This window comes from Podarcis raffonei, chromosome 12 (genome assembly GCF_027172205.1).
Source record: "Podarcis raffonei isolate rPodRaf1 chromosome 12, rPodRaf1.pri, whole genome shotgun sequence".
NCBI lineage: Eukaryota > Metazoa > Chordata > Lepidosauria > Squamata > Lacertidae > Podarcis > Podarcis raffonei.
Genome location: NC_070613.1, coordinates 33501673 through 33518857, shown reverse-complemented (window position 1 = coordinate 33518857; position 17185 = coordinate 33501673). Strand labels below are relative to the sequence as shown.

At 43.1% G+C, this 17185-nt stretch overlaps 1 protein-coding gene across 10 annotated transcripts in view; it reads right to left on the bottom strand.

The window, feature by feature from the left end:
* The window catches only part of HDAC9 (histone deacetylase 9), a 472213-nt gene that overhangs the window by 38736 nt on the left and 416292 nt on the right, over positions 1-17185 (bottom strand). For all 10 annotated transcript variants that reach the window (XM_053359136.1, XM_053359133.1, XM_053359143.1 and 7 more), the window contains one exon: positions 15869-15987. In XM_053359136.1, the coding sequence (XP_053215111.1) occupies positions 15869-15987 (119 nt within the window). The remainder of the gene's footprint in view (positions 1-15868; positions 15988-17185) is intronic.

Genomic DNA, 17185 nt, shown 5'->3' with positions numbered 1-17185 from the left:
GCGCCAACTTCTTCCAAGACCGATTGGACTCTAAAATATAAACCCGTGAGTAATACGGAGATTGGAACTTTAAAAATTTTTAATTTTGGATTTGGAACGAGCGGGAAGGGGCTAAAAAGGAAGTTCACCCCCCCCCTCTTTGTAAACAATCTAAAGCAAAGGACTGGGCAGCTAAGGTCGAGAGAATCTGTTTTTTGTTTTTTAATGAAAGATCCTGACTTCACGGTTTTGATACTATAAGAAGATTTACTGGAGGATAAAAAGAATTTTGGGAGCTGAAATTTCACCCCCCCCCCGAGACCCGGGAACGTCCTATGAGAAAGCCTGTTGCATTGAAGATTTTGACAGCTGTCAAGTGAGCTGCTAGTCAGCTAGCTGTCAGCTGGAAAAAGAGAACATTGTTTCTGCTGTTTTTGCTGGTTTACTTGGTATAACTTGTTGAAAATAAGGAGGGCTGATACAAAATAACTGGACTTTTGGTTTTGAGCTGAAAGGAACAACAAGGAACTAAAATCCCCCTAGAGGGGTAATAGGGACATTACATCACAAAAATGGCTGGAGTATGTAAAATCCAAGCAGAATTGGACAGAGCACTCGTTCTCTTGGGAAACTTGCAAGATGAGTACAATGCTTTGTCTACAAAGGTATCACTACTACACTGGACAGTAAACAACAGTTTTGAGCCTGATAAGGACTTGAAACAGGAAGCCCATTCAACTGAACAAATAAATGAAACTGAAAGTGTAGATACGATGGAGCAATATGTTGTTTTTGAAGAAAATGAAGGAGGAGCAGGAGATTTGCAGGAGTCAAAGGAGAGTTACAATATGAGGCCTGACATGATGATAAAAAAGGATAATAAAAAGTGGATGTGGAAAGCCTGGTCTGAATGGGAGTCTGGAAAATGGAGAGATCCCTTTTGGAGGAGATCTGAAGACCTGAGGATTACAAATGTGTTGGTGAAAGCTGGAGCTTTGGGGACATCTGGATTTGAAAGAAATTTGAAACAAGAGTTGGAGCACCCCATAGGCTTTGCCTTTAAGTATGGAGGACTGGCTGGAAGCGACATGGATTCTGTTGGGCCGGAGCCCCTCCGAGACTTGGGGTTTAACATCAAGGACTATCAAAGAGACCGGCAGAAAGGAACTGAGAGAGATATAAGGGCCTCGGATGTGAGATCTCCAGGCTAAAAAAAAATAATATAAAGACTGATGGATATTGGTTGGGGACTGGAACCGGGAAAAGGGTGGGTGGAGGTTGGGAATCCAAAGGGTACATAAGGATAATTTGCTTTTTATATGTTTTGTTAGTGGTAAGGAAATTGGGTAAATCGTGGAAGGGAAATTTTGGTCGACTTTAGGAAAAAGGTTTAAGAATAATCAATGAGGTATAAGTATTGATGTGTAATTTTAATAAGGTAAAATTGGTTTCTTTTCTTTTTAAATTAATTGAAAATAAGGCTGTTAAAAATAAATTGAAGAAATGGAAAAAAGAAGTAAAGTAAAGCAATAGTATGTTGGAACAAATGTTTAAGCTAAGGTAAAGAAATAAGTTAAGGACTTGCTGAACTGACAATTTAAATTGGAATACAAGAAGGGGAGGTGTGAGGAAGTCTGAGAAATAAGGTTAAGAATAATAAGTATTAGAAACTTTATGTGTTTTTTCTATTTTTTTTTGTTTAGTTTTGAATGTTATGTATTTTTGTGTTTTTTGTTTCGTTTATTTTTTGTTTTTGTTTGTTGTGTGTTATTTGAAAATGCTAATAAATATTTAATAAAAAAAAAGGCATGCTAGGGATGCATATTTGGGGGGAGGAGGGAGGGGAAAGGCACACTTTAATCATCATCATCATCATCATCATCATCATCATCATCACATCTCTCAACTCCCCACAATGTGTATAATGTTGCAGCAAAAGCTGTCAGACAGCATACAGCACTTTGGGAATGTTTACATCACATCATTTACATTATATCAGCCAGCTTGAGGCCAGAATGATATTACTCCCATGTTGCAGACTGGAGGTGAGTAGTGTTAGGAAGGTGAGAGACAGTAGCTTCTCTATGGCCACCTAGTTAATTGTTAACATTTGAATCCAGGATTTCTCCATGCTCATGATCTTAAAGGTAAATGACATGTCAGAGGTCCATGACTGACTTCTTGACTTTTAAGCCATGGCAGGGGGGTGGGGCAATAATTTGTTTGGAGTGGAGGCATACCTAGGCTCCCATGCACCCTTGGCAAGGAGCTGTATTGGTGCCTCTGAAGCCAGGAGAGGCCACAGACCAGAAACTCAAAAGGTTTGCTTCCTTTTATGCTCCACCAGTGACTTCCTCCGCGGCCATCAGGGTTGGGTCTGCTCTGCTCCACCTCCCCTCCTCTTTCAATCCATCCATCCATCTGCCTTCCTGCCTCCTCCCTCCGCTCACTGCTTTTCCCTCCCCTCCCTCCCTTCCTTCCTTCCTTCCTTCCTTCCTTCCTTCCTTCCTTCCTTCCTTCCTTCCTTTTGCTTCCTCCTGCAACTTTTACCTGTTCTCTCCATCTTTCTTCGCTCCAGGCTCCACTCATACTTCTAATAGCCAACTGGGAAGCTGGCCCCACAGGGCTGCTGCCATGGCCAATGCCAGTGACACCCAGATTCCTCTGCCAAGGCATCCAAAGTAGCCTGCATGCCTGGCCTGGCCTCCTAGAGCGCCCCAGGGAGCATGTAGATGAGCAACTCTAAGCCAGAGTGAAGAAGTGTGATTTTTGCCGGGGGGGGGGGAGGGCAGGCCTGCACCTTTGTTGGAGACCAACCTGCCCAATCCCAAGGTACACCCCTGGTGCATGTATGTGGGGGCGAGAGGAAGGAAATAAGGCTGTGGAATCTATAAATTACCATAGACGTCTCTAGTTAATCACAGTGGGGAGCAGGATGCTGGACTAGAGAGGTCTTTGGTCTAAGCCAGCAGGGCTCTTCTTATTTTCTAACAAACTCTATTCAGGGCAATAATGTGGGGGAAGCTTTGTAGGCCAGCATTTCAAGAAGTAGAAAAACACATAGATTCCCCCGTGTTACATTTTTAGATAGAAACCACTCCTGCAACTTACAAATGTAAACTGTGAAGCCACCTTGGGTAAGGTGGCAAGTGGCAAGACCACCACCACACCCATAGTTCTCCCATTCATGGTGGCCAGGGAGAAGATTGGAGGGAGGGCAGTACGTTCAGTGCACCAACCAGGATCTGGTGTGCTCCCCATACCAGTAATCCCAAGCCTGACTCAGCCCTACTCCTGCTTTCCCTTGCAATGCCCCATTTGGGGTTTTCCCACTGGTAACTGCTGGCAAAGGTCTTGTCAGCAGCCAGCCCACCCACATGATTGGCACATGGAAGTGGGAGGTCAGTGCCAAACAAATGATGCTTCCCTTGCTCCGGCAGCATCAGCCAGCAAGGTGCTGGCTTAACTGGGAGACCTGGGCATTCCAACTGCAACAACCCCAGCCAGGTATAAGGAGAAGTTGGATTGTTCCGCCCAGTAACCTTATTTTGCAAAGAATATTTCACAGCAAGCTTTCAGCTTTTCACTGGGGTGTGAGCAGAGTTAAACTGCCAGCTTAATAGGGAGCATAACTGCATACAAAAATGTTAATGGTAGCTTTATCACTCCACGCAGATGAAAAGAATCTCTCATTCTTAATGCTGGATATCTAAATATAGTTATTGCAATAAGACACAAAATGACCCTACATTCCAAATCCAAACTCCAGAATGTGCTTAGATCCAAACTTCACAAATGAATCCTCCCTCTTATCCTGATATAGTTCCTAAGTGAGTATATATGTGGGCGGATATTGGCAATTGAAAGAAGATTTGCTCAGGGTGTGTCAGCAAGAGAATAAACGATCTGTGGTGTGTCAGTGAATGACTAAGACAGCGAATGAAACAGATTATGCACACTGGAGCCAAAGAGATATTGTGAGTGTGTGAGAGAAAAGGCTTGATATATCAAATATCCTGGTCCTACACACATTGGATATTATCCAGAAAAGGGCACAATGAGTGCATATAGCATGTTCTCAGGCTTCTTTTCCAGTTTGCAGTTCACAAATCAGCAAATTGCATTTTTTATCTTTTAAAATGTGGAGCAATCCTGGACATTATAAAGAAGTGGGAAATGCAGTTCATAGGGGCTTGTGCATCTGTTTTTGTGCTTCAGAAGGAATGTCCACGAGGCAACTCATGCATCTCTTTCATGGAGAGATACCTAGGTTATACCAGCCATCCTTGACCTGGTGCCCTCTGGATGTTTTGAACTACAACTCCCATCATACCTGATCATTGGCTGTGCTGGCTGGGGCTGATGTCAGTTGTAGTGCAAAACACCAGTAGGTTGGGGGGAGGCTGGCAATTCCAATGCCTACCACCCATATACATCTCACTATGGCAGAGAATTGTACATTCATTCCCCTTACTATTATTTAATGTACAAATCTGCTCTAAGCAGTGTATTTCAAAACAATTTGATAAGCCATTTGAGGACAAGTTCTGCATTTATACCAGGCTCATGCAGAAGGGCTGGTACCATAAGCATTAATGGTTACACAACACTGCCCCTTGCAGACAACTACAGGGCCTGGAAACAGGTCGTGCATTCATAGCTGTGACCAAAGGAGGAACAACCACTGGGAGGAGCTCAGACAGAAGAAATGCCATGGTATATTTGCAGCAGGAAAGGCAGATGCCTTCATCTGCCCCAGCTGCAACAAAGCATGTCTCTCCCATATTAGTCTCTACAGCCACAGCAGGCGCTGTAATCTTCCAACCGTCTGACTCCACCCTCAAAGGTGCACTCCTCCATTGCCTTCCGAAACAGACAGATGCCAACAACAGTGTTTCATAAAATGCTGATTGTACAGCAAGCCACAGACACCCCAAACACTAAAGTGAATTGGACAATTCTTGTTCATGCCAGAATCCCAAGTGTGCACCAGAGTCCATCATGTGCATGTTTGAACCATTGGCCAAAGGAGCAGAGTGAAAGGGCAGAAAGTATTGCACTCAGAGGGAGTAAGCTAAGCAATGGGCACACATGTCAGATGTATGTGTAAGGGCGTAATAAGGGTCAGGAACTATGTTTGTGAAGCTATCATGAAACCTGGAAGGTGAAACCGTAAAGGTTTAAGAATAAATCATGCATTGGTGAGCTTCTACAACAGAAATACAATGGACCTCCAGTTCTTAACCCGAGGTACCACTGTAAATGGAAAGAGCTTGTGTGTGTGTGTGTGTGTTGAGAGAGAGAGAGAGAGAGAGAGAGAGAGAGAGAGAGATGATAGATAGATAGATAGATAGATGATAGATAGATAGATGATAGATAGATGATAGATAGATAGATGATAGATAGATGATAGATAGATAGATGATAGATAGATAGATAGATAGATAGATAGATAGATAGATAGATGATAGATAGATAGATAGATAGATAGATGATAGATAGATAGATATAGATAGATTTGCCTCCTGCTCTTATATAATCTGCAGTAGGGGAATGCCAATTCCTCATTGGGGTATCACATAAATCCTATATCTTTGTCAAATGCCTTCAGGACTTTCTGCAAATGTGACCATAATACAGTCCTGTGGCTTTGCTGCCCAGAAATGAATCCATGGGGTGAAAGTGCAGAGGTAACAGCCTACAAAGAACTCTACTGGATTGCAGTTTGTGGAGTCTGGATGCTCTTCTATGTTGTTGAAGGATATCGGGAATATTGGAAGACAAACTTCGGAAAGCAAGATTCCAGCCAGAATGGAAAAGAACAAGCCATTCCTCATCGGGACAATTGCACTGCACTCCATCAAGTAGAATTACACTGCTTCCTGTCGCCCAACATTTTGCCTAATGCAACCTGGGCTGCTACCCAGGAAATGCTAGCCCCAGAAGCAACTGAAGTCAAATATTCTGCATTGTGTTTGAGATACGTAATCCACTTGCTTAAAATCAGGATAAGCCCATAGAAATAAAGCATTTCAGATTATTAACGAGCCAATGCATGTTTTTATTTAAGAAAGGCTCAACAATTTTGAGTTTTCCTAAAAGAAGCTCAACAACTTTTGGGGTGTCCTGGTTTTGACTTTTTGAAATATGGCAACTCTAGTATCAAATCAAGTAGCAGTTGTTGGGTCTTGCTGGATGAAATGCTGGATGCTTGATTTATGGTAGCACACAACCCTGGATCTTATACTTAATTATGAATAATAATAATAATAATAATAATAATAATAATAATATGTATACCCCACCCCTCTTGCTGAGTTTCCCTAGCCACTCTGGGCGGCTTACAGCATATAAAAAATTGTAAAAACATCAAACATTAAAAATTTCCAGATGCAGGGCTGTTTAGCCCCCCAATGCATAGGTGCCAACTCCCTGGGGCCCTGAGTGCCTGAGCACCCACAAAATTCCCCATGAAGGGGCCAGGCACCCACAAGTTTTGGAGCCAGGGCCATGCAAGCTGCATGGCACCCATGACACCGGGCACCCATGGTCACGGGGACAAATTGGCGCTCCTGCTCCAATGTATGAAACTGTATATTTGTGAATTTTACTGGTCTATCCTGCTAAAGAAGAGCAAACCTCATGTTTGCTGCCATCACAAGAATATATAGATAATTCTCTTGTGCTGATATACAAAGCCCTGAACAACTTGGGTCTGGGATACCTTAAGGACCGCCGGAGCCCTTATTTCCCAACTCAAGTCACTGAGATAATCTGGAGGACTGCTGTTAGTTGTCCCCTGTGTTACAGAGGCCTGACTGGTCTGAAGTAGACACCAGGTATTTAATGTTGATGGTCCCCTGCTGTGAAATACCTTTCCAGCAGAGATTTAGCAGGCATCCTCCTTATCAATTATTTTTGAAGACCTTTTAATACTGACAGACCTATGCAGCTGTTAAAAAGCTTTTTTGATTAGCCAGTCATTTAATGATTATTTTGTACTGCTTTGAATGGGACTTTATTTTTTATTATATCCCATCCTAATATTTTATGAGTTGACAGTCCCCCCCCCTCTCTCTCTCTCTCTCTGTGTGTGTGTGTGTGTGTGTGTGTGTGTACACATACACACAAAAACAAGCAAAAAGAGGAACCTACGAATAAGCATTTGCAGGACAAGGAGGAAAGCAATTTACAGAAAATGCAATTTACTGTAACCCAGAACCCTTTGGCATGTAGTACACTTCCATGGTTGCTTTTAATATCCCCCTTGCCTATTGAGGCAGGTTGGCTGTTTGGTAAAAATCATACTTGCCTGTCAAGCCACACCACAGCACACTTTTGAATGTTTCATTTTATTCCATGCATGCTTGAGGAACTAAGAAGCCAGGATCCGGTGTTCAAACGTATTGTGACAACTACCTATTTTATTATTGTACTTCTCGGGGGGGAGGAGAGTGGAGTGATCTTTTGCCACGGCACCAACATCAGAGTTAGATCAAACAAAATAAAGGAATTTAGAAAGAAGAAAAAAAAGAACAAATCCAACAATCAAGCAACCAAACCTCCACATCTTTAAAGGAGCTGATTTCGTAAGACGCAATTCTGGGGAAAATATGAGAGCTAAAACAGCACATTTATTTAGCTTTAATTTTTGTGCTGTCATACTTCAGTGCTGGAGCCCTGATTTAGAACACATGCCATTTTCCTTTGATGTTTTGAGCTGCTTTTTTAAACAATGGCAAGAAAGATAGAAAGGAATTAAACTGCAACCCAAATCATAAAACTGGGCTTTTGTGCTCTTAATTTACATAAGGCTATTTTGGTTCTGGAAAGGCATTTGAGTCCCCAGAGCCTCGGAAAAGAAAAAGCAACCATTTCCATCAAACCATTATTTCTGGGGGTGCAATGAGGCTGTTATGTAAGGTCAGTTCCTCCCCACCCCCCTCCAATTGGTATTTAGTTTTCTCCTGGCCTTCCTTCCCCAACTCCTGCTGCCCACCTCCCTTTGCCAGCCCAACCCATTTCTCTGTAGGGGGTGTGTAAGGGGGGGAAAGAGGTCTCTCCTTATTCGCCTTTCCAATCCTACATTTTCATTATTAAAATCTTCATTTGTTTTGCAATTCTTTCTTGAGAGCCCTGCTGTATCTTATGGGAGTTTTGATTGTTCCTCTCTCGAAGGTTTGACTATATATATGCATGCTAGCAGTGTGGAGGGCCCTATTTCCCAGCACTAGAGGGTGGAGGTGTTAATTTCTGCACAGTCACAGTGATCTGGATACCACCTTGCACAGGTGGCAAAAGGAAACTAGTTAATGGAACATTTATCTTCTGTGAACACTGTACTCAGAATTCTGAGTTTTTTTTAAAAAGGCATTTTAAAATAAGCCAAAGAAAAGGGGATCAGAGGCAGTTTTAGGGTACTGCCATAGGGGGCGCCACAACAACAATGTAGAACAGAGTGTGAGAGGCACAGGGGCACCAATTTTTAGTGTTGCACAGGGCAGAGGCAGAGCTAGCTGCTGTGGCACCCAGAGCAGTGCACATGCTGTGCACCTGGGGGAGGCGTGAGCATCTGGGGGGCGGGGCGTCAATGTCACCCCCCCCAGGGATGTCACCCGGGGTGAGCCACACCCACCGCACCCTCCTTCCTCCGCCAGTGACTCTGAAATCCAAGAGCCCAAAGTCAGCCACTGAGGGGATTTCTTTACAATCAGCAAATTCAACTGAGGATACTTGACTTGAGATTTATTTTCCTGAAATGTGTTCCATCTGCAAACAGCACACACATAGCCTCCAACATTTCCCCGAAGAAAATAGGGACGTCCCAAGGAAAAGTGGGACATTCTGGGATCAAGTCAGAAACTGGGACGGCTTCTTTAAAACTGGGACTGTCCCTGGAGAACAGAGACACTTGGAAGGCCTGCATACTAGGCACTGAGAAAAGTTGAAAATAGACTTCTGGTGCAGTATGATCAATGGGAAGGCCGGTTCCTGCCTAAACTGGGACAGCCTCATACTGAAGCCAGTTTTGATCACAGAGTTATTGACATGAGTTCGGTACAAGACAAATTGCAAGCACAGATGAACTGCAATTTCCTAAAGACAAAGTAAACCAACAAGCCTATGCTGATAGATTAAACAAAGGCTTTTTACAGAAGGTCAAATCAGGGACTGAATATATGAACCCACTTTTTTTTCAGTATTCACTGTATATCCCACTTAGACCTTGAATAAAGAAGGAAGGTTGACATGCTAGCTTTTTGTGCTTAGGTTACACATTAGTGCGTTCCAAGGCCATACTTGAAAGTCCCTATTTATAGCACTTCATTTCCTGATTTATAGTCCAAAATATTGTCAGAAAGGCACAAAAAGCCAGAATAATTTGCCGCAAGGGGAACATTTCTTTTCCGGTCCCTCTCAACCCAGAAATAACAACAAAATCTGCCCTAGTTGGCTTTCTACAACCACACTTTTCTGTTTTGTTTCTTTGATCACTGGTGTTACCTTCAGGCCACTGGAATCATTATAAGTGTTTGGAATTGGAATGTGAAGGACTCACAGTACACCCCTCAGTTTGTGCAATGTAAGTTAATTTTGCACTAGGACTGTATACACACAGCACTTTTAAAGCATATTCAAAGCACATCATTTCCCTCAAAGGATTCTGGGCACTGCTGTTTGCTATGAATTGCTGGAAACTCTAACTCTGTGAGGGGTAAACTACAGGGCCCATAATTCTTTGAGGAAAAGACGGTGCTTCAAATATGCTGTAAAGTTACAGTGCACACACAGCCTAGGACTCCAAGCTCCTTGTTCTCATCGATGGGGATGAGAGCTGGTCTATGAATTGCGCTTGTGAGGCTGTCGCCACAGCTATGTCCTGCTGTGACACCATTCTTTGCTTCATCGGTGGGTAAGGAACCTGTGGCCCTCCATACAGGGATGGCCCAAGACATTTTGGCACCTGGGACGAACCACAAAATGGCAGCCCCACCCCGTCAGGGAAGAAAGGGTGAGTGAAGACCTACATCAGGAACAAGGGGGTGAATACAGATCTACATTGGGAGCAGGACGCTGGTGGCACTGTGGTCTAAACCACCGAGCCTCTTGGGACTGCCGATCAGAAGGTCGGCAGTTCAAATCCCCGCAACGGGGTGAGCTCCCACTGCTCTGTCCCAGCTCCTGCCAACCTAGCAGTTCAAAAGCATGCTAGTGCAAGTAGATAAATAGGTACCGCTGTGGTGGGAAGGTAAATGGCGTTTCCGTGCGCTCTGGATTCTGTCACTGTGTTCTGTTGTGCCAGAAGCGGTATAGTCATTCTGGCCACATGACCCGGAAAGCTGTCTGTGGGCAAACGCCGGCTCACTCGGCCTGAAAGCGAGATGAGCGCCGCAACCCCATAGTCACGTTTGACTGGACTTAACCGACTAGGGGCCTTTACATTTACATTGGGAACAAGTAAGGAGTGAAGATCCACACTGTGAGAGCATGGGGGTTGAATCAAAGGCCGCAACAGGGGAGGAGGAAGGGGTCTGCTCTGAATCACACCGGGTGGCTGCAGAGCTCCACCCGTACTCTACTCATAATAGCTTGAAAAATAATTCAATACACAGAATGTGCTGTTTGCTTAGAAACAACAACAACTTGGGCATTTGCTTGAGATAAAGAGAAATGCATTGGTGGACTAATGAAGGAAGGATCCCAAATACTGAAGCTAGTTTTTTTTTAAAATATATATGTGTGTGTGTGTCAGTTGGGGAGTGTAGAAAAGGTGCAGACCATGAAACAAATGGCCTTTAATTGCTTGATGGGGTTAAAACACCACAGCAGACTTTTTAGAGACTCCTTAACTTGTCTGTCCCTACCAGGATGGCCTCTCTGTCAGATTAAAGGTTATTGCCTCTCTGGCTTTCCCTGTGCTCAGCTTTTGAAGTCCATGGCCAAGGGGCCAGGGAGAGAATATTGCCTCAGATAAGAGGTGTTTGCTTTGTAAAATACTTGAGGTAACAATCCGTGGAGCCCTTAACAGTCCAGCAGGGACCTATGAGCTCCAGCTAATGTCTCCCGGTTCCCTGTTGGTTTCAGGGCTACTCTCCATAAATAAATAAATGCCATCGCTATTTACTTGCTGATCTCACGTATAAAGATCCATTGAAATTATGTCACAGACTTGCTATACTTTATTTTAAAAAATGCTTCTCCACTGCCCTGCATCTAAAGATTCCAGGGCGTTTTACCAAAGTGTGGTTAAACCACTTCACGCAACTCATCTTAAATACAATTTTAAAACATAACAAAAGGTAAACACAACAAAATGCAAGAAAGCAAATGACCAAATAAAAACCCTAAAAAACCTAAAGCGGAAGTGCAGACCAGGTCAAAGTTCCAAAAGTAATCCAAAAAGCCTGTGCAAATAAGAAGATATTTGCCTTGTGCCAAACAACAACAACAAAAAACCCTTCTAAATATTAGGGGCACCAAACATTCCTTTTAAGTCTGCCTTGAATAGCAAGGGGGTGAAATTTTGATTAAAAAAACCCTAATCCGAGAAAATCTCAAAAATTCTTATGAATAAAGTCCTGAGAATGCAGTGTGATATAGTGGTTATAGTGCTGGACTAAGACATGGCAGACAAAGTCCCACTCAGCCATGAAGTTCACTGGGTGACCTTGGACAACTCACTAATTATTAGGCAAGTCTGCTTTGCAGGCTTGTTAGGAAGATAATAAGGAGCAGTGTACACACACACCTGAGCTCCTTAGAGGAAAATTGGGATATAATGCAATAATAATTACAGTGGTACCTCAGGTTAAGAACTTAATTAGTTCTGGAGGTCCATTCTTAACCTGAGGTACCACTTTAGCTAATGGGGCCTCCCGCTGCCACTGCACCATTTCTGTTCTCATCCTGAGGTAAAGTTCTTAACCTGAGGTACTATTTCTGGGTTAGCGGAGTCTGTAACCTGAAGCGTCTGTAACCTGAAGCGTCTGTACCCGAGGTATCACTGTACTCATATGGTAGTTACAACGGGGCACAAATGGTTTTGTGAAATTTCCCACCCTATTTCAGGGTAGAAGAATGGGAAGTAGGAGAACATTCCACGCAATTGCTTCAGGGACAGTGTCTTTGGGGTTGGACTCTCAATTAGTACTGGCAGTAGACAAACTTATTTTTTCTTCCCCTGAGGTGTCTGCAACTGTGTTGGTAGCCTGGGCAACGTTCTGCATTTTCCACAATGCCCCAGACCTAACATCACTCTGGGGCGTTAGAAACAATAGAATCATAGAGTTGGAAGGGACCCAAAGGTCTTGTGAAATGCCCTAGGATCTGCAGGTATAGGGTAGTCTATAAATTTAATTAATTAATTAATTAATTAAAAATAAAAATCTGGTCCAACACCCCCCCGTGCAAATGCAGGAATCAACAAAAACATATTTAATATACAGTCCTCAAATAAAGGGCATATTTGATATTAAATGGTAAGAACCGATACTACACTTGATTAATGGCAGGCCTTGCTGGGGGGGAAATTGTGGAGAATATTCAGAGAAATATTGTGAAATAGAGTGACTTCTGGGGCGGGAAAATTTAAAAAATCTCAGCAATTTTCTCTGAAATGTAATTTCACCTCTTCAAAACACGGACAAATCTCTACACACAGAGAGGAACAGGAGTTTGGCATAGTTTGCCAGTACTGCATATACTTGAAAATTCATTTTATCATGCCGTACTGTAAACATTAGTGACTCCAATAATTGGGCTCAGCAGCAAGTAGATATCCAATCTCACATTGACTGATGTGCCTTCTAAATATATGATTTGAGGGCATCTTTTGTTAAACTACTGCTAATTGTCATTCCACTTTGCCCCATGGTGCCAAATGTTTTCTTTGAGATAACAGAGAAGAAGCAAGAGTCAAGTTCTAGAAAGTCACTAAGTCCGGCCTTTCTGGGAAAGGCAGAAGCTCCCCTTACCCCTCTCTCCCCATGAAAAAAGTCACCCAGCGCTTTGTTTGACACTTTACTGTTTACTATCTTTGAGATAGTTCCCATTTAATGGTTCAATTACTGCACCGGGTGATAAGGCAGCATCAAGAACTTTAGGCACAACATTTTTCTCCCCAAGCATTTTATGATAAAGCAAATACAAAGGGCACAAACCAGCTAAGGTTAAGTGTTTTCTGTTTTTGTTTTCACATCCCACCAGTTTCTGTGGGAGACACTTAAGCATATGCTTAAGCCACTCCTTTAAATCAACGGGGTTTAAAACTGCTTTGTTCGAGCTGGATCACAGTGAAAATATTTTGCATACAGTTCTTTATTCAAGACAGACAAGAAGGCATATGTTATTTTTCTATTATTATTAAAATTACAAGATGCACGCAGAGAAAAAACTTTAAAGTATAGAAATATGATGATGATGATATATTATTTATACCCCACCCATCTGGCTGGGTTTCCCCGTTCACTCTGGGAGGCTCCCAACAGAATATTAATAAATATGAACTAAGGAAGAACATATCATTTTTTCATGGATGCAATGGCAAATGCACGTCTGGTCTTGCACACCAGTTAGCAGGTTGGAGTATTGGATCTCGGTCACTCACCAGCTCACAGAGTTTTAATGAGGGCAAAAATGAGGAACTGTCATATATTCTGCCCTGAGTTTCTTGGAGTATGGCTGGGATATAAATGCAATTTATAGAGATGGTGGTTGGTTGGTTGGTTGGTTGGATGGATGAAGCAATGGATGGACATTTTGGGTGCAATCCTATGGTCCCTGAGAGGGCCTCCTGGGAGACATAGGATACTGTGGAGCTTTCCTTCCTCAGAGAGGAAGTGGCACCTCCTCTGCCATGAACTCTCCCCACCTTGACCTCCATGGGACTGCTCCTCCCATTATTATTGTTTATTTACAAAAATGTACAGTCCCCAGTCAGAAGATCCTCAAACCAGAGAACCACAAATCAAAGCAAGAACAGTAACACAATGACGTAACATGAAAATAAAAACTCATCAACAGAATTCAACATAGCACCACAGGTAACTAAATCTACTCAGGGTTAAAAAGTCTGCCTGACAACAATCAAACAATAGTACAGCATGAGAATTTGGTTTAATTTAATGTGTAGGGATGAAACTGTAATGCAGAAATACAGAACATACCAACCATATGCTCTCTGTTGCCCATAGACCAGGGGTAGGTAACCTAAGGCCCGGGGGCCGGATGCAGCCCAAACGCCTTCTAAATCTGGCCTGCGGACAGCCCAGGAATCAGCGTGTTTTTACATGAGTAGAATATGTGCTTTTATTTAAAATGCATCTCTGAGTTATTTGTGCGGCATAGGAATTCGTTCATCCCCCCGCAAAAAAAAAACACCACAATATAGTCCAGCCCCCCACAAGGGACAGTGGACCTGCCCGCTGCTGAAAAAAGTTTGCTGACCCCTGCCATAGATCAAGCCCATATGTGGAGTCCTTGCATAAGCAGACTCTTCCTTTCAGAGGACGAAGCTTCACATGTCCAATGGAATGCACAGGTATCATTTTTCTGTCCATTAAAGTGAATGGGTGGAGGAGCTCTATGTATGGATGAGAGTACCTACCCCCTGGCATATCCTGCTGGATGGGAAGCCATTGGGCATTATCATGGCAATCTTTTAATATTTCACTGTTGATATGGCTCTCCTCTTTTTCTCCTTTATCGTTTTATACAATGAATATCCATAATGCATTGTGAGCCATGCTGATATTACAGGTTGTCTTATTAAAATTTTAATAACATTTTAGCAGTGGAAAGGAAATGCTGAAATTATTGAGCGGGGCTATAATATGGCAAAGGGGAATATCTGGATCTTGAGCTGCACCAAACATTTCCATTGATATCAACAACTGCTGCGTATGAAGATCAAAGACAGTATATATGGTCTTAATCTGGGGCCTTTGGGAGACCCTTTATGGGGTGTTGCACTAAAAGTCAATATAGGATCTGAAGCAGCAACATATGATCCAGTTTATGCACCATTATGAAACGAGAAAAAAGTTTGTGTGTGTGTGTGTGTGTGTGTGTGTGTGTGTGTGTGATGGCTTTTCTTTCTTTCTAAGTATAGCAATATCCAGCTGAGTTTATTTACTTAGACAAGGCAGAAACACAGGGTGAGCTCCCCAGAACAATTGTGCTAATGTAGTAAAGGTAAAGGGACCCCTGACCGTTAAGTCCAGTTGTGGACAACTCTGGGGTTGCGGCACTCATCTCGCTTTACTGGCTGAGGGAGCTGGCGTACAGCTTCCGGGTCATGTGGCCAGCATGACTAAGCCACTTCTGGCACATGGAAACGCCGTTTACCTTCCTGCCGGAGCGGTACCTATTTATCTACTTGCACTTTGACGTGCTTTTGAACGGCTAGGTTGGCAGGATCAGGAACCGAACAACGGGAGCTCACCCCGTTGCGGTGATTCGAACCGCCAACCTTCTGATTGGCAAGCCCTAGGCTCTGTGGTTTAGATCACAGCGCCACCCGCATCCATGCTAATGTTGTTGGGCCATTAACTGGACCTTTGCGTCAAACCCTTAGTAGTGAGTCTCCCCATGGAACAAAGACTATTCCTGCTATGATCTCTGACTGCCAGACTCAAAAACAAAAACAAACCAGGTCAAATGAACACCCCCCAACAAAACTTATGTGGTGCTACAATAGCCAGAATGTTGCTTATGACCTCGTCATGGGATGTGTGAATATCAGACACTACTGCCTGTCGACTTGCGCGTTGACTTCGCACCTTGCTAACTGCTGCAAAATGGTTACAGGAGCATATCAGGCAAAATTTTGGCACCACCTAGAATAATTTCCTTGGGGGAGAGACAGAGACTTTTAAAAATGCGTACGTACATTTAGCTGTCAGTTTGTACCCGCCTAGAGGAGGGTCGTGGCCTTCCACGGCATCAAAGCCAGCCGATACTAAGACAAAGTCGGGCTCGAACTCAGAGGCGATGGGCATAATCACAGTCCTGAAGACAAAGAATAGGCAAACGGTTATGAACAAGAGGCTTCATTTAAAACGCACTGATTAGCATGATACCATAATTAGCTGTCATCTAGCTCATCTCCCTCAAAGTTTACTTCCATGTTCATTTTCTCTCTCCCTACTTTCTGCGGATTTTTAATATTATTATTATAAAAAGACCCCCATAATTTGCAGGTACATGCGAGAGCTTCTAACGTTACACCCACATCTGGGCCTGTTTTACCCTTCTGCCTATAAAGGCTGACTCTTCGAGGGAAGTGACTAATGGATTACAAAGAGAACTCTGAAGTCTCAGTGGAAACCTGCATTGCTCCAGTGAGTGAGAACTTGGTGTAAATTTGAACGATAAATTTCTTTGGGGGAAAATGTTTGCTTTTTAAACTTATCCCCATCCTCTTAACATTTTAAAATGTTTGTCAAGATGGGGGGGGGGGGGGAGGTAACTCTTGTAGAAAGGGTGGGGTGGGGACACATACAAATTCCCATAATCAAATTCAGGCCCCGCTGTCAGGCATTTTCTGAGGTCATGGCTGGTAGGAATTTGGCTACCACAAATCAGGAAAAGCACCCCCTGCTGGTTTCAGGAAGAAACTTCAAGGCTTTTCGATTCTCAACTTATTAACTCCTTCTTATCCAGTGTTTTATATCAGCCTCTTCATTTCGGGCCAGCCCTACAAGGGTTAGGTGAAGCAGTTCACTTTGGGCAGTGGAATTAAGGGGAAACTGATTTCTGAATGGGGAGACAAGCCTATTTTTAAAGTGTTGGCCATAGCAAAAGGAAAGAGGTGTCATTTGGCAGCAAAACGTCTTAGGTTGGCAAGAATTTGGAATCAGTTTGTCAGTGTCAAGGTGAAGGCTTGTCTAAACCAGAAATCTTCACATTGGTATTTCAAGAGTCTAGCCCTCAGTGTCTTGAAAATTCAACGACATATTTAGTAATTCAGCAGGGTGGTCACTTACAAGTCACCCCAAAAAAGAGGGATGCCTCAACAGCAACAAAAAAGGACACATATTTGCAGAAAATGTGCATATGTTGATTCATGTATAAATGCAAATTTTTACATAAGTACTATTCTCCAAATAGAAATACTCTATAAGGTCGCACTATAGTGGAAACACTGTGGCCAAGCAGCCTGTAAGACTCAGTCTGCTATAACTGTTGATGGGCTGCCTCAAGGCTC